Source organism: Aythya fuligula, chromosome 7 (assembly GCF_009819795.1).
Source record: "Aythya fuligula isolate bAytFul2 chromosome 7, bAytFul2.pri, whole genome shotgun sequence".
NCBI classification, from domain to species: Eukaryota; Metazoa; Chordata; class Aves; order Anseriformes; family Anatidae; genus Aythya; species Aythya fuligula.
The window spans coordinates 19,417,839-19,445,198 of record NC_045565.1 but is presented as its reverse complement, the minus strand read 5'-3'; the positions used below and the strand labels follow the sequence as shown (position 1 = coordinate 19,445,198).

Genomic DNA, 27,360 nt, shown 5'->3' with positions numbered 1-27,360 from the left:
AGTGAACAGGATATGTTGAATTGAAAGCATAGGAGGGGCACATTAGAGTTCATGTGGTGTTGAGGGTTACTCATTTATGGTTGGTTTTGCTGCTGCTGTGGGTAGTTCCAACGGTATTAGCATTTTGATAGTGGGTGTAATCTTTCCTATAAGAATTTTTGGAAGTAGTTTGAAGTTTAAAAAAAGTCCTTTGGCTTTCTGTTTTATTGTTTTCTGTTTTTTTTTTGGTGTTTTGTGTTTTTTTTTTGAACTTCTTATATTATATGTTAGTTTGGAGCTGTGTATAAAAGTGAACGGATTTAAAGTTTGAAAAAAAGGTTGTTCCTGTGTTTGAGTTATTCAGGACACGTGAAAGGTATGATGAATGTTCTGACTTTTTTGTTTCAGAACCTGGTCCGTCGTCTCTTGGCAGTATGCTTATGCCCGTTCAGGAAACAGAGTGGGAGGAACTTATTCGTACTGGCCAGATGACCCCTTTTGGAACTAAAATACCTCAGAAGCCAGAGAGGAAGGCACGACGATTAATGCTAAATGAAGCGTCTGATTTTGAGAAGTATTTAGCAGACCAAGCTAAGTTGTCATCTGAGAGAAAGAAGTTATCCCTTCACAAAGGAGCAAAGAAGAAAGCTCAAGCCAAAAATGTTCAATGCATAGCTCCCACATCTACTACAAAGGAAAAAAAGGGTAAATCCCTGTCAAAAACGGATAAGCGGTTAAAAAAACACTTGAAGAAACTTCAGAGGCATGCCCTTCAGATTCAGCCAAAATCAGGGATTCCAAAAGAAAAATATCCTGAGACCAAGAAGCTGAAGCGAGAACAGGAGGACGATAGTGGAGACTCTGAGTATGTACCTGATGAGGAGCTCTTTGATCCAGAAGAAGTCGAAGAGGAGGAAGAATGGGTACCTTCTCATGCTAATAATGATTCTGATTATGAACTCAAGAATTTTTCAAGAAAGGGAAAACATTTGGTGAAGAGAGATTCTAAAGAAGTTGAAGAGGATGCTGACTACTTTCCAAGCTCTGAGGAAGAAGAGCCTACAGTAGGGAAGCGCAAAGTAAAGAGATGGAGAGATGATGGAGATGAAGACTATTATAAACAGAGATTAAGGTTAGTCCTAGACATTTTATTAGTAATATTAACAAATGATATTGCATATGTGAAAGGCAGTTTATAATACACAGGTAGGAATTGGAGGAAGGAAAAGGAGACGGTCAGAAGAATCATAGCCTTCCAAAAAGGAATTAGGCTTATCTCTTAATTATAATGGCTTTGCTATTTAATTTTTCTGATTGCTATAGGCTCCTTCAAAAATAAGTTATTTCAGTATTCAATTTGTTTGCTATTTGCAGAACTGTGAATCTGCCAACAACAAAGTGTATATACAAAGCAACATTTACTTGGCAGTGTTACTGTTTACTTGAGTGGTGCTTTTGTCTGCAGATCTTTATATCTACTTTTCAAATATAGATGATTTGTTCTGTTTGATAGGCAAAATTACATGCAGACTGACCTTTCAGAGGGAGAGCACTTCTACAGCGTGAAAGAAATCTTTGGTTTGGTTTGGGATGAGGTGGGGTTTTTTTCAGCCCTAGTTAATGGCTAGTCAAGAAGAAATTCCTCAAACAAATCATAGTTATGTACTATTTTTGTAGAATCCATTCACTTATTGAAATATGAGGCAAATATGTATAGTGTATCTGGCTAACAGGTTTATTTGAGCATCAGTATAAAATGGATCTTGAATTTAAACTTGTGAAAATTCATACTAGAAAGGACATCATCTGTATTGTTTGATTAGCAAGTGATATTTCTTGCATAGTTTAGATAAGTAATAAAGACTGGATGTTCATATTGCTATGACTCAAATCTAAGAAGAGCTGCCCTGTTTGACAGTGATTTTTTTCCTCTTTTTGCCCTTAATGAGGATCGTGATGTCCTTATCTAAAGAGGTAGTGGAAATAGTAGTAGTAGTTTTCTCTTGCTACAATAACCTCAGGTTGTAAACTGTGTAAGATTTATAAGGTAAGTCAGCATCTTCTATTAAATAGACTAGTATAATTAGGTGGTTAAGTGTAGCTAAAGTGTCAGGAACACAAGTTATTTCTGAAAATGGCAGTTGAAACACCAGGTGCTTATCTGTAGTTTATGAAATTTATATCGCCTGGGTGTCGATGGTTTCTCTGTAGCTATGGTGTGCAGTTGAGATGTCTTCTCTATGGATAGCATAGCTGTTGAGCTCCTAACAATAAGACTGCAATGTTTCCATTTTCACTGCTGCCTGGAAAATATCTTTAAGGGTTAACGAAGTGATATGTAGTTTGTTAAACTCTTAAAATGCTAACTAGACATACCAGTAAAGTTAAGGAATAGTTTTTACACACTGTGAGCCAAAAGATCAAGATCAACTAAAACAAATAAAACCATTTTAGTGTTCTGTAACTGCTGGCATGTTATCTCTTTTCTGCTGTAACTGTTGAGCTTCATATAATGAATGTCAGCTTGTTGATAGCATGCTTGCTTTGAATTCATTACTTTTTGTGAATGTTCTTCAAGTAGTTTATAGCCCTTCAGAAAAGCATAGATTCCAAGTTGAAAACAGCTGTTCTAGAGTGAAAGGAACAAGTGATACTAAGGTTGTTGGTGAAGGGTGGCTAATGCAGTGGAAAGGCATAGCATGTATAACGGTTGGGAGACTTAAATTTTACAGCAATATAAAACCTTACAGAGTTAAATGAAGTTCTACCAGAAGAAGGGGTATAAATACCTACCTTTTCTCATTGTGAGAGCCTGAGCTGCTGTGGAGAAAGAGGTATATTCTGGTAGAAGTACTTGCACTGTTTCAGAATCGTTCCTGGTAACAGAACTGTCAGTAAGAAGAACCCAACTTGACTTTCACATCTGAGATTACTAAAACAGATCAGAAGCTGACATGAGGCATTAGGCTGGCAATCCCAGGATGCTGCTTTTCAAAGTTAAAGCGTAGTGTTATTGCTCTTGAATAGAAAATTTCAACAGGAGGCTAATCTGAGCAGTGTCCATAGGGTCAAAAAGAACCATGTTTTTATTGGATGCATTAAAAAAATTAATTGTATTTAGTTGGTAAAATATGTACTATTTTATTGAATAAAAGTGTGTTCTTCACATTTGAATTAGACCAGTATTAAATCATTTTTAATTCAGTGTTTTCATCAAGAGTAATTTATTTTGATTGAAAGTTTTAATATGACTCTCAGTTTAAATTCATTCAAACACGTTTTTTAATAACATTAAGATTGTGACAATTTATCCTTAGCAAAGTCATATTGTAGACTACATTTCTTTTGGTTACTAAAGTTACAATAAAAGCCTAAATGAATTTTAGAAATATCAATAACTGTAATTGCCACCAAAACACTACATCTCTTAAAAATTTCATAGCTACAGTTATTGTGGCTGTTAAGCTGCAGCTGTCCACATTGACGTTTTTATGCTGACACCCCCAGGTAATCTTCATTATGGGAAATGCCATGAGAAAATAAAGTGTGGTGAATTAAGAAACATATTAAGAATGCTATAGAAATTCTGTCATTTGCTTACATTTATATCTTATTTCACATCAGTTTTACTTTTGAATGCAAATGAATGGGTGAGATTATGGTATATTTTACCCCTGAGGTAGGCAAGGCAAAGTCCTTTAGGATTACTTTAGTCCTCTGAACATCTAGTCTTGTGCTTGGCGCTGAATAAAGTCCTACACTCCTAAAGATTGAAAATGAGTTTCCTTAACATTAAAACTTTTCAGGGATGGGACTTGAAGAGATTGGTCTGTGTCAAGGGGAAAATATGGTGATGTTGTTAAAGCATGATAATTAGCTAACTGCGGGACTGCTCAGCTTCTCCAGAACAGACTGCTTCCAGAAGAGGAGCTGGTGCATCTGCAGGAAACAGGGCGGGTAGGAAAGCGCCCCGTTCTTTGCTTGCCTCCTAAAGGCAACTTGCAGCAGTCAGCCTAGTTGCTGCTCAAAGCAAGATGTGATCAGTGGAAGATGGAAAGGCTAGCTTTTCAGTACACATACTTAATAATTTCAGTTCTCTTCGCTTGCATAGGTCTTGCCTTTGTTTGCTTACCATTACTGGTAAGCAAATACTTCTTTACACATTACAAACACTTCTTCGCCTTAAACATATCCACAGTTTCTCTGGACAACCTGGTCTGGTACCTCACCACTCTTTGAGTGAAGAGTTTCTTCCTTACATCTAGTCTAAATCTCTCTTTTAGTTTCAAGCCGTTATTCCCTGTCCTACCACCACACCCCCTGACAAAGAGTCCCTCCCCAGCTTTCCTGTAGCTCCCGTTACACAACGGAAGGCTGGTGTAAGGTCTCCCTGGAGCCTTCTCTTCCCCAGGCTGAACAACCCCAAATCTCTCAGCCTGTCTTCACAAGAGAGGTGCTCCAGCCCCCTGATCATCCTAGTGGCCCTCCTGGACTTGTTCTAATACATCTCTGTCATTGTGCTGGGGGCCCCAGAGCTGAAGACTCCAAGTGGGGTCTCACGAGGGCAGAGCAGAGGGGGAGACTCCCTTCCCTCACCCTGCTGTGGTGTGTTGACCGCACCACACAGCTTGCTGTCATCAGCAGACTTGCTGAGGGTGCACTCAATCTCAATCTCACTCTCCATGTCACCAGCAAAGATGTTAAATAGCACCAGTCCTGATATTGACCCCCTGAAGAGCACCACTTGTTTCTGATCTCCACCTGACAGTTGAGCTGTTGGCCGCAACTCTTTGAGTGCGACCATCCAGCCAATTCCTTACCCACCGAGTGGTCCATCCATCCATCTCTCCAATTTAGAGACAAGGATATCATCTAGGGGAGAGCGTAAAAGGCTTTGCACAAGTCCCAGCAGATGATGCCAGTTGCTCTTCTGCTTTCCACCAATGCTGTAACCCCATTGTAGAAGGACACCGGATTTGTCAGATTATTCTTTGTATTATTCTTTCTTTCAAGGGTTTACAGCTGTGGAAGGTGCAAACTATGCAGGTTTTTTTTTGCGTATTAATCAACATTCTCCTTTGCTGTATTAAAATGGAAAGCGTAAATGTAATCAAATAATTTTAGGTCCTAATATGTAATTAACATGTTACACTGTTGACATTGCTAATGCAGTATCTACATGAGGCAATAGCTTGGAAACAAACAAAATATAATAGCGATCCTAAGGTCACTGTTCCCATAGCAGCTGCCAGTATGTATATGCCTACTGCTTCAGGGAAGGCGTTATATTTCACGTTGGGGGAAGATAAGTGCCATATCTATGTTTTCCTGTGTATTTTGTATAGTTTTTGGAGTAATGTTATCTGAATAGCTCTTCATTCAAGTGCTGTCAAGTGCTGCGAGGCAAGGCTAGAAATGCTGCTTCTTTCCATGTCTCCCAAGTGACATCCAAGCAGCTGAGTTGCTGGAAGTTGTGGCTATCAATGCACAAAACAGTTGATAAATATCAAACAAAAATAAAATTAGCTAAAAAATAAGTTGTGTTGTTCTCAAGTCAGATCACTTTTTGTATGTTAGCTGTCTTTGAAATATCCGTGTCGCTGAATCTCTCATTGTTTCAGAGTTATAAATTTAAAAAGGATTAAATATTACCTTTTGTGGAAGACATTTTCTTAGAGCATCCTAACTGCTCTTTAAAATGACAAATCCAAGACACAAATGAAGATATATTTTGGCTCACTCACTGAGTACACCTTTCATTCTAAGCTCAAGTGTGTAATTGTCTACATCAGTCTTAATTTACTTGCAGAGACTTGTGGTACTAACTGCATTTATTTCATCGGTTAGGACGTACCAATTAAATCCACCCATACAGACCATAAAAAGTTAGATCAGAAAAGTAATGCTGAATGCTTCAATTTAGCAAATTAGAATAATCTGTAAGGGGTTCTTAGCTGTCTAAAATAGAAAACATATTGTGCTTCAAAAATGCAAACTATATTAAACACTCAGCTTGGTTCCTGACTGTATTTTAAAAAGAAAAAAAAAATCTAATTGTGTTCATTACTATTTTGGATGCAGAATTTCTTTCTAGGGTATTGCAATAAGTGGGAAATCAGCTTAGTATCTGAATGCAATCTTATAGTAAGGAAGGTTTAATTGTATGATATATGGCTTTGATACTGTACTTGCGGGATGAAATTGTACTTACGTTAGTGACCCATGGACAGCATAAAAGTAAATTTCTCAAGGGTCATGCTTCTGTTCTCAAGAGACTTTGGTGATACAATAAAACCTGTGTTTCCTGATTGTTAGACACGTTAATGAAATTTAACTGAGATTCATAAGGATATTTTTAATTTCATCAATATATTAAGTCAAATTATGAGCTACTGCTGTTCCTCCCTCGAAAGTTTGACTTAAGGGGAAGGGTACGGGAGCAGACTAGCCAACTGGTATAGCAAATACTGTCCTCCCATTGCTTCAGCCATTTAGAATATTTTCACTTTCCTAAAGAAAATAGTGAAATGTTACTGTAAAATAGCTTAATACAATATCTTGCATCAAGTTCACAGCTTTTCAGAAACTGAATAATTTCTTCAAACTGCAGTTTATTATAGTGGTGGTAAAATAAATAAATAAATAAAATGCTGCTTTCTCTTTAAACTTAGGAGAAAATATCAAAAACCTCCGGACCTTTAAAGAGATGCAATAGCAGAGCCTTTAATTCTACAGTTTGTGTAATTATACATTTCAGTAAAGTAACAAATACAATGTGTATAAAAAAGGAAAACTAGGTTCAGAATTTATTAGTTCAAATTCTAGATATACTTATTTTCTAGATATCTAATGATTTCAAGAGATATCTTTACATTGGTCAAAATTAGTGCAGAAAATGTTGGTGCAATTCCTGAACGGATTTGAGCTTTTTTTTAACCTGAAGTTTCTTCTTGGTTGGTTGTGGATCATTTTTTCTAACATACACTAGAGGGCAATCTGCTTCTTCCCAGGGGAGACTGAAGCTCTAGCGTTGGCTGGTGGCGATTCTGACATTGAGAATTAAGAGGCAGGCTCTTGTACAAAATACTGCTTCACTTGTCAGTTGTATTCAATTTGAATTTAATATGGATTCTTAACCTAGCTGTCACGTCAGAAGTTTTGTGATTTGAAATTGTTTTCGCTTTAGTGTGATAAATAGGTGTCTTCTTTCTTCTTTTGAGTCTTATCTTAACCCAGTCAGATAAAGTAACCCAGTTCTGACACGTCTCAGTTGTTTCTGGAGCTCAGAAAATAATTGATAACAACTTCATAGTACTGGACAAAAATAAATGTGTTTTTATGCTGTGCCTCTAGAATGTATCAGCCTTTTTGGATGAGTTAGCCTGTGAGCATAAATGCTATTTTCCTAAGTCAAGGACTAGCAGACTGCTAGTCTAAGAGAGAGGTTTTTGTTCCTATGCTAGGCTAGTTATGTAAAAGTATTTGTGGTGAAAAATTATTTTTTATACTCTTAGTAAGTTGTTGGTTTTTTTTTACTACTTCACTGGGTACGTGATTTCATGTAATGAAATAACAGCCTGAGAGCTTACAGATAAATATTTGCAACTCAGTCTTTAATCAGGAAACTGTCAACAGCTCCTCATATTTTTCCCTGCATATGCTGCTTTTTCTCTCCATCACAATTTTTACTTCTGAAGGTGACTGAATGTAAGAGATCAAAGCACATTGCTGTAAAGCTGGCTCTCTGAACTTGTCCAGTATTGTGTTTTCCTAGTTAATTCTTCAGTGTAATTTTTTTTGCAGTTACTGTAACTTTCATGTATTTGGAGATGGTGTTGTTCACTTTCACTTAATAAAACAGCACCACGTTTGGAACTGCTTCCATAAAAGTCAGCTGTAAGTATTTTCTCAAGATATTGGTAAAAAGCTGGTTTAGAAAGCTGCCATAACTACCTTTATCCCATGAGAAAGTATGTGATTGCTGTTTGTGTATCCAGTGTTGAATTTCTTCCCTGTTCCTAATCCAAGGTTTATAAAACAGATTTGACAGGGGCACAGAAGCCTTTAAGTGAAGCACCTGCAAGTTTTGCCAAAGTAAGTGGTCAGAAAGAGAGAGAAACTTACTAATGCTGCCCCTAGGGAAAACACAGCTTGAGCTTGTCTTACTATGAGCTCACAGGTCCTGCGGGAGATGACTATGAATGACCTAACGGGAAGATGAGCCCCTTTTACAGTTTTCACCTTATTTAAAACTGGAAAATGCAGAATAATGTCCATAGGAAGACAGGCACCACTGTTTTCCTTGCCCCCGGATCTGCCTATTGTTAAAATAAATAAATAAAATACAAGGGGAACACTAGTCCTTCATTTTCATTTCGTTTTTTCTTTCAGTCACTGATCAGATTTTATCTTAAACTGTTTTAACTGGGAGGGTTTTTCTCTCGTGGAGAAGGCATTTCTCATATCAGCTGGAGGGTGTCACAGTACTGTACGTGTCATTGTGCCAATAGTGTCTGCTCTTAACATGATACAGTGGGTAGCATGGGTGAAGTCTTAAAGACTTAGGGCAATGTGTGGGATGTTTCATAGTGTCTTTTGGATTATTTTGCCAAGTTTGAAGTGCAAAATATCAAGAGATAGTAGCAGTTTTACGGGCAGTTTTTTGAGAAATTCTAAGAGTAGCTTCTGTCTCCGTCCTTTTGGGTGTTTAGGTCAGGATATAAATTAAGATAATGACAGTATGTTTAAATTTTGTTTCTGCAGCTGATGATACTGCCAGCTGTGGGACAGAAATTAACTGACGGCTTTATGATTGTTTCTTTTTCCTGACATAGGTAAAAGTGGACCAATAGCTTTGAAAATGCTCACTTAGCCCATAAGCTTAAAGTGCATTGCATTGTGTGTAGCAAGGCTGGAATTAAAATACTCTTTACATCTCCATTGTTGCAGTTTATGTCCTTTCAAGTATTCAGCTTTGAAGATTGTATACATTTTTTTCTCTCCCTAAAAATATGTGCTTCTTTTTTGCATGTATTTCATAGAAAAATCAGGATTCATAACTTAAAAAAAAAAAAAAAAAAGGGGGGAGGGGGGTAGTAAATCTCCTCACTTTGTTAAGAAGCTCATAAATCCTTTTTCCCAAAAGATGAATTTTACTTTAAGAACTCTGATAATTCATTTACCCTGACATCTTTCTGCTGCTACAGCTGTCCAGCCAACAGCAGAAGCCTAGGCTGTTTTTGTAACAGGTAAAACGGAGAGGGAAGTTGTTACCAGGAGGGAAATGGGACTGTGCACTCAGCTGTGATGTTTGACATTCAGAAACTGGAGGTGTACTTGAAAACTGCTGCATCCCACTAAGCCCTCCTCCATCTACTTATTGCAGGACTGTTCTAGAGTGTATTCTCCGGGGTTTCTTCAATGTGGAGTTAAGACTGGACAGATGAGCTTTCTAGCTTCTCACTCAGGAGGCAGTTTATAGCTCAATACTGTAGATTTCAGTGCTAGGAGGCTTATATTAGGTTTTCAGCCTACATTTTCCACTTGCTTCTTCTCATCCCATCAGTGCTATTTATAGTTCTTTGGAACCTGAACAATTTTGATCTTTATGTTTGAGATGCTTTTAGACTGTCAGGGCTTCTCTTTCTTCTTCAGCCTCATTCAGGTTAGCACCTTTGTGTGAATTAATTATAACTATGGGAAAAGTATTCAAATAATGATGGCTTAAATTGGAGTGCACACTTGATTTGAAAGTATTCTGGCTGGTCTGGGGAGGATGAGGTTGTTCACTTGGGAGAGGGTTTCAGTAAGAAGAAATTTTACTGGTCCATATATTTAGGGTATCTGAAAGGAGGTACACAAATCATTCCATCTTTACAGATGCAACTATCTTTTTATTAGATGAAATCTGTTTGCAGAGCAGCAGCACAAGGACATTCACCATCTGTTCTATAACTTAACACTTTCTGTAGGGATTTTGTCAGGTTATACAATGTGTTTGTCATGTCTGCAGTGAATGCACTTTTGCGGGAGAATTCCAGCAAAATCCAAGTCTGTGAAGTGCTGTTGATGGTTTGTTATTTACTTGTTTTGGTACTGCAGTCATTTCCTCTCAGCTGGCAGTAAGCATGCACTTTGCTATTACAGGTAGATGGTTTTTTGGGGGTCGCTGAAACAAATGCATCTTGGACATTGAAAATCCTTTGGTACTCTTTCTAAAAGGGGGCACAGGGCGGGAAGGCAATTCTGTAGCCTGCCTAGAGTCCAAATACAACCGTCAGGCTGCATACCATAAATCACTCTGTAATTTCAAAATGTCAAAATACTCAGTGACTACTTAACAGCTTTTAGAGCACATCATCCCTAGGACTGTGATGTTTCCAGCTGAGTCCTCTGTATACAATTATATGCTGCTAAAGATTTCTCTAGGTGAAAGAAAGTATTTTAAATGTTTGTTTAAATTGAGAAAAATAACTTCAAAGTACTTCAGCTTTATTGCTTTTTTGTTTTGTTGTTGATTTTGATGTTTTTTTTAAATTAGGAATTTAAGGTAGCCAGTTTCTTTTAATGGTGCTAACTATTGATTATATTGTATTTAGTATTTCTGTCTGTAGATAATTGTAACTAGCTTTAAAACTGAAAGCTTTTAACTAATCAGGATTGCATGAACATTTTCATGTAAAATATTTTGAGTTGCATAACTCTCTCCTCCAATTTATTACTACTTCAGCTCAACACGTCTGAGAGTGTGTGTATATATATATTTAATTTGTTGTTTTCTACTTGATGCAAAATTCCATGTAATATTCACTTTTTTTTTTTTCTATTCCTTATGTAACTCTAGGAGGTGGCAAAAAGAACGCCTGAAGGACAAAGAACATCAGGTGGCTGAGGAAGGTTCTGATGAAAGTGACACTGAATTTGAAGAGGGTTTCAAAGTTCCAGGATTTCTTTTCAAAAAGCTTTTTAAGTATGTATTGTATACTTTATTTTAATATTAAGTTGCTCTATGCTCTTGGTAATGATATTAGTAGTAACAGTGATGCTGATTTCCAGATACCTTTTGCTGCAACTTCTGCTACAACTGTTTCTATTAAAAAAGCTGCAGGAGCAAACCTCAGAGGTTATTTATTGTAAGCACAAAATGCAGCTGTATGAAAATAGAGTTAACAAGTGACTTGTGAGCATTGTGTTTATTAGCTAAACTAAGGATTGAGAAGCTCTCCTCATCTCTTGTTGTTAACTTTTTATTGGCAAGTGCTTTCTTTTAATTTTGTGTGCAGAGTGATAGGAGAATCACTTTACTTTGAAGATGCATTGTTGGCAAATTGTGATAAATGAAAGCAAGGAATATAGGTGTTTCTGTGATTGGGTAGAGGGTGATCGAAATTTTCTGCTAGCAAAAAATATAGTCAAATTTTCCTATGAGTAGTTCTATAATCTTATTATAAGACGTTTAAAACATGGCTGTGGTGTCCAATGATGCTTTCAAGCAACTCATCTTGATCTCAAAAAGCTGTATACAAAAGGCAGCCCAAACAAGTTAGCAGCTGACAAGTGAATTTCATCCATAATCTTTCCCTGACTTTCAAGCATCATTGACTTGTATTCATTTTTGTAGGCAACATTTCACACAGAAGGAAAACCATTTCCTCTTTCAAAAGCTAACTCTAAAGTCTTATAATTAGTCCAGTAGAAAGCTATGGTTTCTAACAGGCATGCATGGAGCCCCTTCCAACAGGAACACTTAGTCTTAACCTCAGAGAAATTATTAGTGTTGTCCTGCAATTCTTCAGAAGGAAAGCACTAGCTCTGAAATGGAATTGAATTAATGACTTGGTTGCCAGGACCATACACAGCCAATATGTGGTTTCCAGTTGTTTATGTGAAGGTACTGCAGGAGTAATCATCCTGAGAACGGATGTGTGGTCTAAGCAACCCAAAGGGAATCGAAATAAGGCAGACAACTAGAAATTAATCTTAGAGATATCAGCCTCGCTAATGAAGGGTATCCCTGCAAGCATGAGTCAGTTGGCAAAACTTCCTAAGTGGTTAGAAAGATCAATTGAGTTGAATGATTTGTCTGACTTGTAACTTAAATGCTGAAATCTCCAGCATAGGAAGGCCCATAGTCAATAGGCATTAAACTTTGGAGTTCTGAACAAGTTTAGTAGAAAACATGGAAGTATATTGACCCATGGAGGAGGTGTATAGCACTATTCTGCAAGTGCTCTTTCTGCATATTTGAATGGAATTCCAAAGAAGTTATATCACAGTAGAAACAGCAGATCCTTAAGTTTGTTGTGGTGGTGGTTTGTTTTTTTTTGGCGGTTTGTTTTTTCTAATACACTTCTCTCTGCTTTGAGGAACATTCATCAAGATGTACTTAGCTAGTACCAGTGGTGCTACTATGGAGCAGAACTAAACACAGTGAGCAAGACTGACTTAAAAGCATTGCCTTACACTGTCTGCACTTAGCCTGAGATAAGCCTGTGTAAACAAGAAACAAGCTTTCTTTCTTAGATGCTTTCAGTACATGATTTCCCTTACATGACTGCAATGCCATTTTGTCTCAGCAGCAATGCAAATAAACACTGTTAGCTACAGTGGTAAATTTTGAGGGGTGCATCAGAGGGTAATTGCTGATGTGAAATTCAGTGCAAACATGACTATCTAGAAGATTGGGCAACATTTTTATTCAACTGTATTTTTTCAGTGGAAAAAAAAAAAAAGTCTAATGAAAGCATAAGATTAAAGAGAATTGATTATCTCTCTGTATGACCGTAAAAAATTATTTGGGAGAAACTTTTAAAGTTTTTCTTAACCTTTTCAATTGTTACAATTTTTTCATGCTTAGATGTTTTTACAAAGAATTGGCATAGCAAATCACCTTTATGTGTTCCTCACAAGCTAATATTAATATTTATCTCTGTGTACTTTCATAGTCATTTAAAGTAATGTTCTGTCTCTGGAAAAAAATAAAATAAAAAAAAATTAAAAACACAGAGCTTTAGAAATGTATTTACAGGACATTATTTAAAAATATGTTCCTGGTTTTGTTTGGTACATCTTCTAAGATACTCATGTCTGGCCTTGGCATACAGCATGCTTGTGTAGGGGAGGTTCTGGGAGTTGAAATCGTCTATGTAGCTTCATGAATGCAGTTTAGTATTGTATCCAGTAAACAGAAAATAAAAATCTATGCAATTAAAGTTTCACGTTTAAGTAGACACTTGAAATCTTGTACAGAGCATTGTTCCTGTGTAGGGAATAGAAAGACACCATAGATGGATACTGTATTTCCTTAATGATGAGTAATATTGAGAGCTATTGAAGTACGAAAGGTTAGAAGAAGAAGACAAAAAAGTCTTAAATTACTCTTCAGGTTTGTTTGGAAAGCCTAACAAACAAGCCTAGCTGGTTTGTTTGTCTTAGTGCATGAGATTGACTTAAGAAAGGGAAGCACTTTGTGACCCAGAATGACGTGAGAATTTCATTTCGTTGCAGAAAGTTGCGTGATTTTTTTTTGCTATTATCTTTCTATCCTTTAAAAAAAATAAATAAAAAAGCTTTTGCTATTTTTAATCTTCAGGGTCCAAAGGTTTTCCTAGTAAATTTTAATCTGTTATTTTGCCTGTTTAAACCTATTACGGTTAGTAATAGCTATTAATTTGCTCTTTACGTTTTGTTCATCTGGATGTTTGGTGAAAGTGCTTGCGTCTTCTCTATTTTTAGATATCCTTGGAGCAGAATTTCGCCCAGACTTTATAAACTGTATTGTCTTTCTTTTTGAGAAGAAAGGGGAGAAAGAGAAGATGGAAAAAAAATGCTTATAAATGAAGCTAGCTTTTAAGCACTAGATGTAATCCTAAGAAATAATATGAAATAACATCAGGAAATTACTGAGTAGTTGTCCTCTGAAGATATATGCTGAAAATTAGTCTGGAGTAGTTTCTGACTCAAATTAAGATTCTTTTTTTTCTAGATTTTTTTTTCAATATTTCCATCAGAAAATGTTCTGACCTTCATAAAATATTGTAACAAGTAGCATCTTTACCCGGTTACGGCCAATCCTGAAAGCGATTTTGTAGTTGTTTAATTTAGATTCCTGCATTCATTTAGGTGAATTCATCCCTAATAAAAGGGTTTTTAAGGGCTTCTTGGTATAATGCATTTGAGATATCAGCAGATAGAATGATGTCTGAACCATTAGATGTGTTCTTTGATCATCTTTTTCTAACTACTCAGGCTGTTTGTTTATTTCCTTTCAGCAGTCATCTAAATCCATACAGATCACAACATAAATTGATTTTAATAGGGCTTTGTAGATACTAGTGTCATTAGCTGTCAGTACTCCTAAACGTTCTTTGTTGAAAGAAAAACATCTGAAATATGCATACAAGAGAATGCCCCGAAAATGAACGATTCCTATTTTACAAAAAAAAATTAGGTTTTGCTCTTTGCTGTGCTTGGCATTCCAGCAATGTATGCCATCAAGAAAATAATACTGGTAACCTTGGTCTTCTAAATTACAAGACAGAGAAATGCTGAAAACAGGGATTTTCTTTGAAATTATTTAAATATGCTGTTGATTCACTTTTTTGTTGTTTTCAATTTAACCCCCCTCCCTTTTCCAAAAGGTTATATTTCTTCTGTTGCTGTCACTATTTCATATCATTGTAAAAAAGCATGTTTTAAAATTCTCTCTCCAGCATCCTACCTCCACCTTTTTAGCTTGCCGTTGTAAATGTTGTTTTCTAATCTACTGCTTTTAACTGGAATGTATTTAACATTGTTGCTTGTACAATTTGTAGTGGGCAACTGGGAATAGAAACTACCCTGATACTCTTACATGATAACACTCTGCTGCATCCTATTCACTGGTATAGCTTCTATTGTTTTGCCTTCCTAAATGTTTTGCCTTCTTGACTTATTTATTCATTAAAAGAGATTAAATGTTATTCAATGAATTTACGTAAACAGAAAGCATAGTGTGACAGATGTGATCAGTTTTCAGAGTGGAGAGTGAAGACTGTAGCCCTTGTAAGTCAAGCTTTTCCTTCAGTTCAAGGTGTATGTTCCAAATAATGTAATTCATGAGACCCATGCATGTCTTCTCTTCTGAAAAGATAATTATGCCTTGTTAAGAGTAGCTTTCCAAGTTACTTTTAACACTTAAAATATACATGAAATAAAATACCCTCTAATTACCATGACTATCAGTTTAATTAGAAATGTTTTAGCATTGCATAAAGAATGAAAGTCACATGTAATGTTTGAGCCCATCAAAAATGTATGACCTAGTAAATACAGCACTCATGTAAAACATACATCCAGCATGTTACTGTAACTAGTAGAAGAACCTTGCCAAATGATTAATTCATGAGTACTTTCTGTTACGATCTGTATTATCAAACATTTGCCATCTTCTTTTCCTTGTTTTTAGGTACCAGCAGACAGGTGTTAGGTGGCTCTGGGAATTGCACTGCCAGCAGGCAGGAGGAATTCTGGGAGATGAGATGGGATTGGGCAAGACCATCCAGATAATTGCCTTCTTGGCAGGTCTGAGCTACAGCAAGATCAGGACTCGTGGTTCAAATTACAGGCAAGTGCTCCTCTGCAGACTGTCAGTCTGTGGAGCTCAATTAATATTTCATCAGATGTATTGCTGGTGGAGGAGGGTCCTGTGAATTATTAATGACATTTCAATTACAATATTCCTTTAATTCTTTTAGTGGGGGACATCAAAGGAAAAATTTTACGAGACAATGGAGCTGTAGGGCAGGAAAAATTAAACATGTAACACTTTTAATGAATTCCAGGCATTGATGCTTCATTTTGCAGATGAGCCGCACTAGATATTTTGGGTCAATACAGTGTCTAAGGTTAGCTTCCACAAATGGATTGTTTACAAACTCAATTACGTTAATATCAATAGTTTACACAATATGGAATTTTAAATTAGATGTAATACCTTTGGTTCCATTTATTAAATTTTACATTAAAATATTTGTTCTGGCAAGACACCAGGTGAATGCTTTACAGGAAGCAGCAAGCTGATTTGCGATGAAAGTTGGAGTTTCTGATCGGCAGGGAATTATCTATGCCAAAAAATAGTAGTAGTAATAAAAACTGTAACTTACACAGAGGAATTTCCATCTTTGTTGCTATTCAAAACTATATTCGAGTGACTGGCTTACAAAAGCTATCATTCTTTCTTTATTATTGAACAATGCTTTGAAATTCTTTCTTTATAGGTGAAATTACCGGAAAGGATACTTGTTGGCATTCTTGGATTTACAAGTGCATGCGTGAATAACACTTGAGTTTTCTAGTTTTGGTGGCTCTATATCTGATGTGAATTATGACATGCAATTAAACAAATGTTGCAGTACTGTACTGAACAAAAATTTTAACAATATATAGAGGGACATTTAGCTTATGTTCAGTATGTGCATTAATTGTAAAATAATGCTTTAAAGAGAAAGCATTGCTGTCTTCTGGAAGAATTGTATTCTCCAGTTGCTTTCAACTGTAGCTTTTCTATACCAAACTGCCATGCTGTACTACATCACTCAGGCCAGTTGATTTACTTTGATATGAGCTGTTTTAAGGATGCTGCTCTACAGATGACTTTGTGTGAGTATATTACCAGCCCTAGTTGGAGACCCACTGAGTTGATGGAATTCCTTCAGGAACACCTTTTGACATGGTTACACAGTTAGAGTCACTAGGATAGTGCAGTGAGACTACAGTGAATCTGAAGAGGCCGAAATATAATTAAACACCTACATTGCAATGTTCTTTCTGCAGATCAGAGCATGCATTCTGTTTTTTCTGGCGCATCTAATTAGCAAGTCCACCACCAGAGTAACTCCATGGGAGAAAACAAGCTTTAATTATTATTACTATGAAACTTTTTATTCTCATTTTGCCTGTGTGTCTAAACAATTTGGTCTTTGCATGTTCAAGTAGTTTCCACATCTGCGCTCTGAACTAGGAAGGTACTAACACTAACTGGTTAGCTTCTGTCTGACAGTTGTGTAGTCTAGTAAGCAGAAGACCTTCTGGTTAGTGTGGTTGAGAAGCAGGCATCGTTGTGTTGTTAACATGCCCAAGGGACTTGATACCTCATTGCCTTGATGTGTAGAGGGAGCTAGTGTACTGCTGTATGAATCTAGCACTGCAGCCTTTCCTGTAGTCTCTCTCAGCCTCAGCTCTCATTCTGTAAAATGAAGACAGGCATACTGTCATTACTGTGCAGAAGTGCAAAGATTGTTATATTTGGTAGCACCTGGCTATTATGACAATAGAGCCATTTTGGAACATTCAAAATACACAGCTATATTTTTTATTCATGAAATTTTCTGCAGAAATATCCTTCAAAATAAAGGCGTATAAATTTCCTTTTGTAAACTGTTTTTTTGACAAATAACCAAGCTAATATTTTTGTTTCTGCTGTAGTATACTTCCTGCATGGTTGTTGGTATTTGTTCCTGATCGTAATATTTCTTGTTTGGCTGTTGTGCAAAAGATTTTGTCCTCTTTTATGGTTAAAAAGTGGCTCTGAAATTTATATACAGGAAGACCTTATTTCACACATTTCCTCAGTGAATCTCAGAAACAAATGTCTGATTATGAACAGGAAATGGATTAGATGGTTTTAGCCCAGCTCTGACCTCAACTTATTTGGATATTATACTCTGTTTCTTTAGAGTCCCTGTATTATCTCGCTATCTGTAAATTGTGATGATAATAGTATAGTATAGTATCACCATGAAGCAAAAGACCTGTGCAACTCCATTTGCAAGACTTTTTTTTTGTGGTGTAGAAGTAATAAAAGGGTTGTTAATAATTTCTTTTTCTCTTAAAGAAATGGTAGTCACTCAAACCTGATTTGTATCACCACAGGATGCAGGATGTTCCCTTATGCCTTACTGTTTGGAGCTTTTCTATTTCTGTGTTTATCTTGATAGCTTTATCCATTAGCTCACGACATTCAATAGATAAGCTGTTTTAGCTTTTAAATTGTTACCTACCTCTAAAAAAAAATTATAGAAAAAGAGTGCCAGTTAATTTCGATAGCTCTTGTATTCTACTTGAATAATCAAATATGTCAGATTATTTTAATATAGGGTATTTATTTCATGTTGAAGGTTTGGTTTTTGTTTGTGTGCTTTTAGGTACCAGGGATTGGGTCCAACAGTGATTGTTTGTCCAGCTACTGTGATGCATCAGTGGGTAAAAGAATTCCACACTTGGTGGCCTCCATTTAGGGTCGCCATTCTCCATGAAACTGGTTCTTACACCAACAAAAAGGTAATAATTGACACGCATTTTGTAATTCCAGAAGCTTGTATTTTTACATGCTAGCCAAAAAAAAAAAAAAAAAGAGTATCTTCTGTTCCTGAATGTTTCTATGCAAGCTTGTGATCTTCCTCTGATTGTTTTAAAAAGTTACAAAATTCACTGCCTTGTATAGATTTGTTAGGAAACAGGACAAAATGGGAATTGTCATTCCTGGAGTACAATTACATTATAATACAGAACAACGTTACTTGAACAAGTTAAACGTAACAGGTTTGTTGTTCAGAGCATTTTGATTGTGCTGAAATCCATTCTGCCATGACTAGGCTGCTTGTAAACCAGATTGCAAGTAGTTCAAGCTTGCTATGGGGCCCCTGCAGGGTTAGACAGCTCAGCTTTTTATGGAATTGAAGTTCATAATTGTTTTAACATGTTATTTTCCTTTAAAAGTCTATCCATTTATAATAGCCAACACAGTATGATACCTAATCTACTTTTACAGTGGTGCTCATGTACTAGTAATGCCCATACATGATTTGGTGTGAGAAGTTTTTAAGCTTTTCTGCTGAAGGTAGACATATCTGAGAGTTGATAACTGAGAGAGCTTCTCTGAAAGAACAGAAAAGCTTCAGAAGACTACTTGAATTTAATGAGAACTTTACTGCTTTATCTCAATTTCCATAAGGCTGTGCTTGCCTACGGGTTATTTAGAAGTATGTAGTTTCTGCTAGCCGCCGTTACAGTACAGTGAAAAATTAAGCCCATTTATTCTGTAAATAAATAAAATAATTGGATGTAACCTGTAGTTTAGATACTTACACCAGAAAGATGCTATGTATCCTCAATTCTCTGAATTCATTGTGGAGAGCCCTCTATACTATTGATTAGTTTGCAAAGCTTCTCTATAAATTTCCATGAAGTTTCTCTTCACTAGGTCTCACTGTCACTCAAGGCATGATCCATCTATTCCTAATGTCCACATTACAATTACAAAGCAGTTTGCAGTATTATTAGCTGCTTTTGCTGCAGCTGATCAATGTAGGAACCTATTAGCATACATATATGCTTCAAGTACTGGTGAATTCTTTCCTTGCATGTTCGTGATATTGATAAATATTTAATAATTTTTGTTTGTACAGGCAAACTAATTTCTCTTCAGTTGACCAATATGTCAGTTCATATCACCTGGTCTCCTTTCATGATAATGTTACTTTGTTGGTTTTATTTTCCTCAAGCAGTGCCTTTTCTGGCTTTTAATTTTATTGGCCAATGTCTTTATATACATGTTCTTATTCAATTTCTGGAGTTGAAACTTCGGACAAGTCAGGATTTTCAACCCTTGTTACCTTGCTTGTAGAAAAACAAGGAAAGTTTTTTATTTTTTTCTCTTGGCCTCATATTTCAGGTACTTAACAGGATTTGCAGGATTCAGCAAAACTTTTTTTTTTTTTTAATTTCTCTTTAAATGTTTATTGAATTTCTTGTAATAGCATTAATATGATATGGTGCTTAATTGCACTTGATTAAACATATCGTGAGGTAATCGATGCAGTTACAGCACATGGCAAAAAAGGAATAGCACACTCTAATGTGCTAATAGCTTCCTGATGTTCAATTAACTTGGTATGTCTTCAAGCCCTAAAAGTCCGTTGACCTCAATAACATGCTTGCACTTCTTCCTAAATAAAATAGTGTGCATGAATTTTGGGGGTATCTGTCAGTTAATGAACTTGACAAATTGAATCTATTTTTTCCATCTGTGGGAATAGTCAGGTTTTCATAACTTTACCTCCCCAATGCCACCCACAAATAACTACTCAGTAACTTAAAGAGTTTGGATACCATATGGTCACTTTAGTTAGGTTCCATTCTCTTATCCTGCTCTAATTCTTCATCTTTTGACAACTGCAACAGGATGCTTTAAAGAAGAGTCACTGCTAATGTGGTCATCACCTCTTTGCACATTTATTCACAGTTACTTTTTAATCAAAAGAGAGCAAGCTTATGAATAAAGTAAATTAAAAAAAAAAAATAGGATCATTAAATCATCTGTGTTGGAAAGGACCTTCAAGATCATCAAATCCAACCATCAGCCTGATCTACTGAGTCCCATCACTAAATCATGTCCCTTAGTGTCCTCCAGGGATAATTCCCTGGGCAGCTTGTTCTGATGCTTGACCACCCTCTCCATGAAGAAATTCTTCCTAATATTCAGTCTAAACCTCCCTGGTGCAACTTGAGACCATTTCGTCATATCCTGTCACTTGTCACCTGAGAACAGACTCACAGCCTCCGAGCTGCAAATACTTACCCATCCTAGTAGTCTTCAGAGATAGCTTGAGGCCATAAAGTGTAACACTTTATTTTATTTATTTTTTTTCCTGCTTGTGGGCACAGATCGTTTGGTTCTTCTGTGATGATTAATGTGTGTAAGTTTAAAGTGGAGAGAAGAATCAAACTGAAGTAGTAGTCCTCCATCATGAAGTCAGCTTTCAGTTTGAGTATGGTACAGCAATTGTGGCAGAGTCCTTTGGTGCTATTTTATACTATTAACCTCTCGCAGTTAATACACTCAAACCTGATGTAGCTTAAAAGTGGCTTGTAAATACCAAGTGCTCTGATGCCTCTAAGAATGTGAGAAAATAAAGAAATAAATCCAACTTCTTGGATTTACATGAAGACAACATGAACTTCAGTTATATTGGTTTTATATAAAATGCGGGATGTGCTGCATTGCAAAGATCTAGGCTGAATTTTTAATTTCTTGAGAACAAGTGTCTTTGAGGTCAATTATTCTTTCTGGTGGTAATCAGATTCAGTCTGTAAAGCCTTAACTACTTATTTATTCTAGCCAAATGCTGAACAAAATGCAACCCTCAAAAGCACTTGTCACTTCATGATGCTTGCACCTCCTTGAAGCCATCTATTTGAAGATGACTTTGTACACTGTAGATTTTAAGCCTTCTGCCCTCACAGTAGAGTACATAATTTACACGCAAAGAAAATAAACTCAACAACAAGATTACAGTTCTTGGCATGACTGGATATAGAACCTTTATTTTATAGAACCTTTATTTTAGCCAAAGGCTCTTTCTGTGTTACATATCAAACTTGGATAAACTTTTTATCATGCCATAACAAATAACATTCTTCTTAAATATGTAGTAAGTGCTCTAGCTCTTTTCATTGCAACATTTACATTATTAAACATTGTAATGTGTTCTTTTGAAGCTTCTTGGTGGTGCCATTTAGATTGTTTTGGAGGGGGCAGGGAAATAGCGAAGAGGTTTTATAGGTTGAATTTATGGATCTCTGGACTTAATGGTTGGTTATGAGATAGTGAAAAGGCTGCTGAACAATGCATTTTTGATTCACAAACTATATATAGTTGTGTAAGTGACCAGGTAGGTATCATCTTGGTGAGTTCATACGTGCCTTAAAGGCATCTGAAAGATTAGAGAATTTCACGGCTATCACTAGTTAAGTTCTTCAAATCCAGTCTTGCATGCATGTTTCTATTTAAGAATATTATCATTGTAATGCATAACGAGTACACGTTCCCTTAACTATTTTTTTTTAAAGGACTACTTTAGCTGCTAAAAAGATAAATATTATTTCTCTATGCATTAACAATTGTGGGTTTGTATCTACAGCAAGGTAATCAACAGGAAGAAAAGGTTTGCTTAAAGGCCTATCCATGGAAAACATCACTGAAATATTTTAGCTTTAAGAAATGGTACTTGCTGAAAATCTTCTAGCCTTTGTATGTTGCGTGTGTCCCAGTGAAGACTGCAACACAATCAATGTAATCACTACAATGTTAGGTGAAAATACTGTCTGTAAATTGCAAAGGCCTAAACTACTGTGCTGAACAAAACTGTACGATCAACCTTATTCCATTCATTTGCATGTTCCTGTGTTCATTAGGAGTAGTAGGTCTTTTTTTTAAAGACCAGAGTTCGGAATTTCAAAGCTCAACAACAGCTGTTTTCCTTTGTCATTAGGATTTGTCTCTAATCTGAACTTATTTTTATTTTTTTTAGTTTAACAGTGTATGCCCTGAAATATTTCATTGAAGTGTATTCCCAAGAGAGAAAAATAATAATAAAATAAAATTTCTGAATCTAAACAAATGGTAATTGTGAATTAAAGACTACATGATAAAATAGTGCAAATTCTGAAGTGCCACAGTATTAAAACAGCATGTCCATTATCATATTTTAAAAGATCTACAGTTAAATAACTGCAACTAAAGCTAAAGCAACCTCTAACAAAGTCTCTAGTACAATAAAATGATAGTTAATAGGTGTTGTAGTGTGAGTTGTTAAAATTGTGGTGTTGTATTTCTTCATTGTCAGCAGAAATCCTTGTTTATTAAAAATTTAGCTTGAAGGAAACTTTAATTAATTACAGGTTCAGTAAATCCTGACTAGGATTCTGCTGTGGTGTGTTTACAGTGAATGGCCTTCATGTGCCTGCGTTTCACTTCTGTTCTTTCTGCTACCTGACAGCGTGATTTATGGCTGTTGTTTTCTGCTAGTCCACTGCTTGCCCTCTAGGAGGGATTGGTCTCTTGAGCCTCCATAATAACAGCAGCACTTTCACAAAACATCTTTTAATGACAACAGTGTAGCATTCTGTAAGTCAGGCTAATTGCAGACATACCCTATTAATTGCAAAAACTAGGAGAGGTTACATATTTTACAAGCTTTTAATTTGAAATCGCCGGAGATGATTTGTCTTAAGTGTTTGGGTAGAGATGCCTACAATATTCTATGATAGGCCATTGCCAGGGCTCCAGGACACTGTCACAGACTGTGGGCAATGCATCAGCTCGAATTAAGGTTTGGATGTTCACACCTGCCTAGAACTCCTGCTATGTCTGTCATACATTTTGTTGTAAAGATTGCATATCCTCTTGAGAATCACAGCATTGACATTAGATGATGTGTCATGTTTTTACTGGGAGATGATAATCAGAAAGTAAAAGCTTTTGCACAGTTAAATGCAGAAAAACATTTTGAATCTTGGATTACGTCTCCTAAGCAAGAAGTCATGGTAAGAAATTTTACAAGATCATGGACTCTTAACACAATATGATTCCTTCAGAAATACTTTTTTTTTTTTTTTTTTTTTATTTAACACATTTCTAATAAGTATTCTTGATGTTTTTGAATATGCAAATATTTTAGGAATGTGATTCTTTTTCATTTTTCTCTTTCTTTAGCAAATTTTGCAGTGGTTCTACTTTTAAAAAAATTATTATCAGTACTTTTTTTTTGTTACACTCACTGTACTTGTTTAATACAGAATTGCCCCCCAGCTCATCATCATCTGCTTTTGCCCCTGCATGCTGATATGGTGTACATTAAAACTGTGATAAAACTCCCATTGTTTTTGCCACATTTTGCTCAGGTCCTATGTCATGGACTAATACGTGCAGCTCCTGGAAAACTACTGAATAACTAGTCATTGTACTCTAGCAGTGAATTAATGTGTAAAATAGGGTATGAAGTTCATGCAACTGTAAATACAGAATGGGCTTGGGCTTCCACAGATTTTAAGGTAGCTTTGACATCCTCTGACTAAAAGCAGGGATTAATTCTGGTTGCAGCTTGGCTATTTTGTGAGTAATCTAAAACAAAAATTTAGAATTGGTGGTTACCAGTTTATATATCTTTCACACATATGAGATTGATGCTTTTTTTTTTTTGGCAATGCAGTTGCAGCTAATGACAGTCCTATTTTCCTGCTTGCTATGTAAACACAATATAGCAGAAAGAAAGATTATCTTCATAGTTAGGATGCCCCTCTGGGAAAAAAGAAATTTGGTTTTGTTTTCCTTTCCCTATGTAAGCTTCAGTGACCTCATTTATGTCCTGATATGCAAAGATGATTAAGCACCTAGTTCCAGTTGATTTCTGTAACAGTTAAGCACCTTGATCCAAATAACCAAATACATCCAAATAAATAAATAAAAATTGGTCCATGCTCTTTCCCTTCCTGAATAGCAGATGATAATATCACTCTTCTATTAGATTTATATGTGGAGGACAAATGCAGGAAAGATGCAGTTCTCAAATACTGTAGATGCTGTGAAAGTATTCAAGGAAGGTGATCTAGACTGTTCCTGCCCTAGGTAATCTACAGCTAAAAAGGCTAGTTAAAGACAAGGGGAAAGGATATAGCTTACAAGAGAAGCATGCAATTTGGTGGTTGAATAAGAAATGGTTAATCCTATTAATGAAGAGTGTAGGACAGAATTTAGGATTAACCAAATCATTTTTTGTGATTGCTTTTGTTTTTCACTTTATTTATTTCTAACCTTCTATTATATCTTGTATGCAGTACACAAAGGTAGATTTGTGATGTGAGTATGGGAGAACTTGAAGTTACTTTGATCACATTTCATGTTTGAGTTTCAGATGCTGCCTTTGGGAAAAAAAAAATACTGATTCCTTCTTACCAGGCTTCAGGTCAAATTCTGATCTTTTACACTACAATATTCAGGTGCTTCATTCTTTTATAGATAAGTGGAGAGTCCTGTGATCAGTCTATTTTAGTGAAATTCAATGATTTTCTTTATAAAATAATTTATCTGCTCTTTCAAAACTTTTTAAACGTATCTTGGACAGTAAACCTGTACTTCTGCAAGTCTGAATTTTCAGTCTTGCTCTGTTACTGACAGCATGCACTTTTTGCTTTTAGGTGAAACTAATTCGCGAAATTGCTTCATGCCATGGAATTTTAATTACCTCTTATTCATACATTCGACTGATGCAGGATAACATCCACAGCTATGACTGGCATTATGTGATTTTGGATGAGGGTCACAAAATCCGAAATCCAAATGCTGCAGTAACACTTGCGTGCAAGCAGGTACTTTATCAAAAACAGGTGAAAGATTTTCAGTGTGGCGGGGAGGAGGACCCAGATCTAATAGCCTTATTAAGTTATCATAAAAGTACACATTTGACCATTAAGAAGGAATAAAGCATAAATCACAATTTTCTATATTTGACTATTTAATTTACTTAATATTTTAAATGAGTTTACATCAGTAGATTTATAAAGAAAAGCATCAGAAATGTTAAGTGGAGTAGGAATTTACCATTAGGAACAAATGTTGAATTAATGCTAATCTTTATTTTCTACTAACAGTTTTTGGGCAATATATTACATAAAGTTGTTTATTTTAGTAGCATGGGGCCATATATTATAAAATGATAATTCATTGGTGGTAGAATTGAAAATCCTCAGAAGCAGGAATCACGTTATACCATAAGCCATGAAAATGACTTACTTCTGTTTTTGTTTTAATTTTGCTTTGTTTTAATTACTAGTTCCGCACACCCCATCGCATCATCTTGTCTGGCTCTCCTATGCAAAATAACCTAAAGGAGCTGTGGTCCCTCTTTGACTTTATATTCCCAGGGAAACTGGGAACGCTACCTGTGTTCATGGAGCAATTTTCTGTTCCAATAACCATGGGAGGATACTCCAATGCCTCTCCTGTGCAGGTAAGTGCATCAAATATATCAGTTCAGTAGAAAAAATGTTATTTTGTTAAGAAACTGACTTTTAAATGTACCTCATGATTTACATTCTAGACGCTTTTTCAGTAGTCACATGTATATGTTTTACTTATGCGTATGTGAAAAAAATATTCAACTAAATGAGACAATTTCTTCTATAGAGAGGCGTAGCATATACACAATTGTTTCTTGTCAAGAAAGTTGAAAAGACATAAGTATTCTCTGATAAAAAGTAAAGTTATGCAAGTTGGAGGAGTAATCTCATATTTTGATACATTTAAATAGAACTTTCCTCTTTGATTTCAAGCTTCAGCAAATTGTTTCAGATGCTATTGAGGAATGCTTAAAACAGAAAGCTATTTTCACTTTTTAAGACAAAAATAGGTATCAGAAGTCTGAAAGTATATAGACTAATTTGAAAACTAAATTTATTTGCAATATCTTCTGAATAAATATGCCTATTAATATTTGCATTTACAGTTCTCTACAACTTTGTAAACACATTTCAAGCTGCCTAACAGATAAATCATATAGTAATCTGTAGACTAAAGTTGCATATAAATGCTAACAAATTTGCTTTCTATTAAATATTATTTTTAATGTTTTGCACGTATACGTTTCTAAAGTTTTTTCTTGGAGCTTAAATGCCTCCCTTGTCCGAAGCTTTGTAATTTAAAATTGGACAGCTAATTTGTTTTTTTTTACATATCAATAATTTATTGTATTCTTTGTTTTGCTTTAAGAGAAATGAAGGTATTTTTAGCCATTACGTACAGTTAATACCCATCTCACACATCCATTACCCATTATAGAACCATATGCTCCATTTGAGACCAGAGTGACCTTTAGTTTCTGTGATCATGGGGATTTTCTTTTACCGATTTTTTTTTTTTAATAGTCTCAAGTGGACACTAATCTTCACTTATTGTCTAGTAACCACCATTGCTTCAGGCCTTTTTTTGATCTTTGATTTGTATTAGAGGTTATTCATGTGGGTTTTTGGTTCTGTGCAAATTTATACTCAGATTGGTTTTTAAAAGAAATCTTATTTCTGGTCTCAAATTCCACTAACTCACTAAAGATAAATGAGTGGTATCTGAGGAAGAGTTATTCTGTGTTATTGTTGCTATCATGAATTTATTGTAATTCATGTTGTATTGAGTAAATAACTGTAGGTCCACATAAATCATAAAGCATCTCATTTTATGAGGACTTTCCTATTACTAATTATTGAATTTTGCTTTTTGCTAAAATTGATATCAAGAATCAAAGTACAGTTTTTGTTTTTTCTTCCTTTTTCAGGTAAAAACTGCATACAAATGTGCATGTGTGTTACGGGACACCATAAACCCCTACTTGCTGAGAAGAATGAAGGCTGATGTTAAAATGAGCCTTTCGCTTCCAGATAAAAATGAACAGGTTTGCTTATCATTACTACTAGATCTGAGCCCTCTTCCTCCCCCAAATCCAGTCTCTCACGAACATTTGTCAATAATTTGTCCTAATAACAGTTGAAATGCTATTTTAACTGTAGATAATC

At 35.7% G+C, this 27,360-nt stretch overlaps 1 protein-coding gene across 1 annotated transcript in view; it reads left to right on the top strand.

The window, feature by feature from the left end:
- The window catches only part of ERCC6 (ERCC excision repair 6, chromatin remodeling factor), a 48,215-nt gene that overhangs the window by 8,393 nt on the left and 12,462 nt on the right, over window positions 1-27,360 (top strand). The window contains exons 5-11 of the mRNA XM_032191269.1: window positions 388-1,111; window positions 10,823-10,948; window positions 15,425-15,583; window positions 18,162-18,297; window positions 24,994-25,164; window positions 25,629-25,805; window positions 27,123-27,239. Of these exons, the coding sequence (XP_032047160.1) occupies window positions 388-1,111; window positions 10,823-10,948; window positions 15,425-15,583; window positions 18,162-18,297; window positions 24,994-25,164; window positions 25,629-25,805; window positions 27,123-27,239 (1,610 nt within the window). The remainder of the gene's footprint in view (window positions 1-387; window positions 1,112-10,822; window positions 10,949-15,424; window positions 15,584-18,161; window positions 18,298-24,993; window positions 25,165-25,628; window positions 25,806-27,122; window positions 27,240-27,360) is intronic.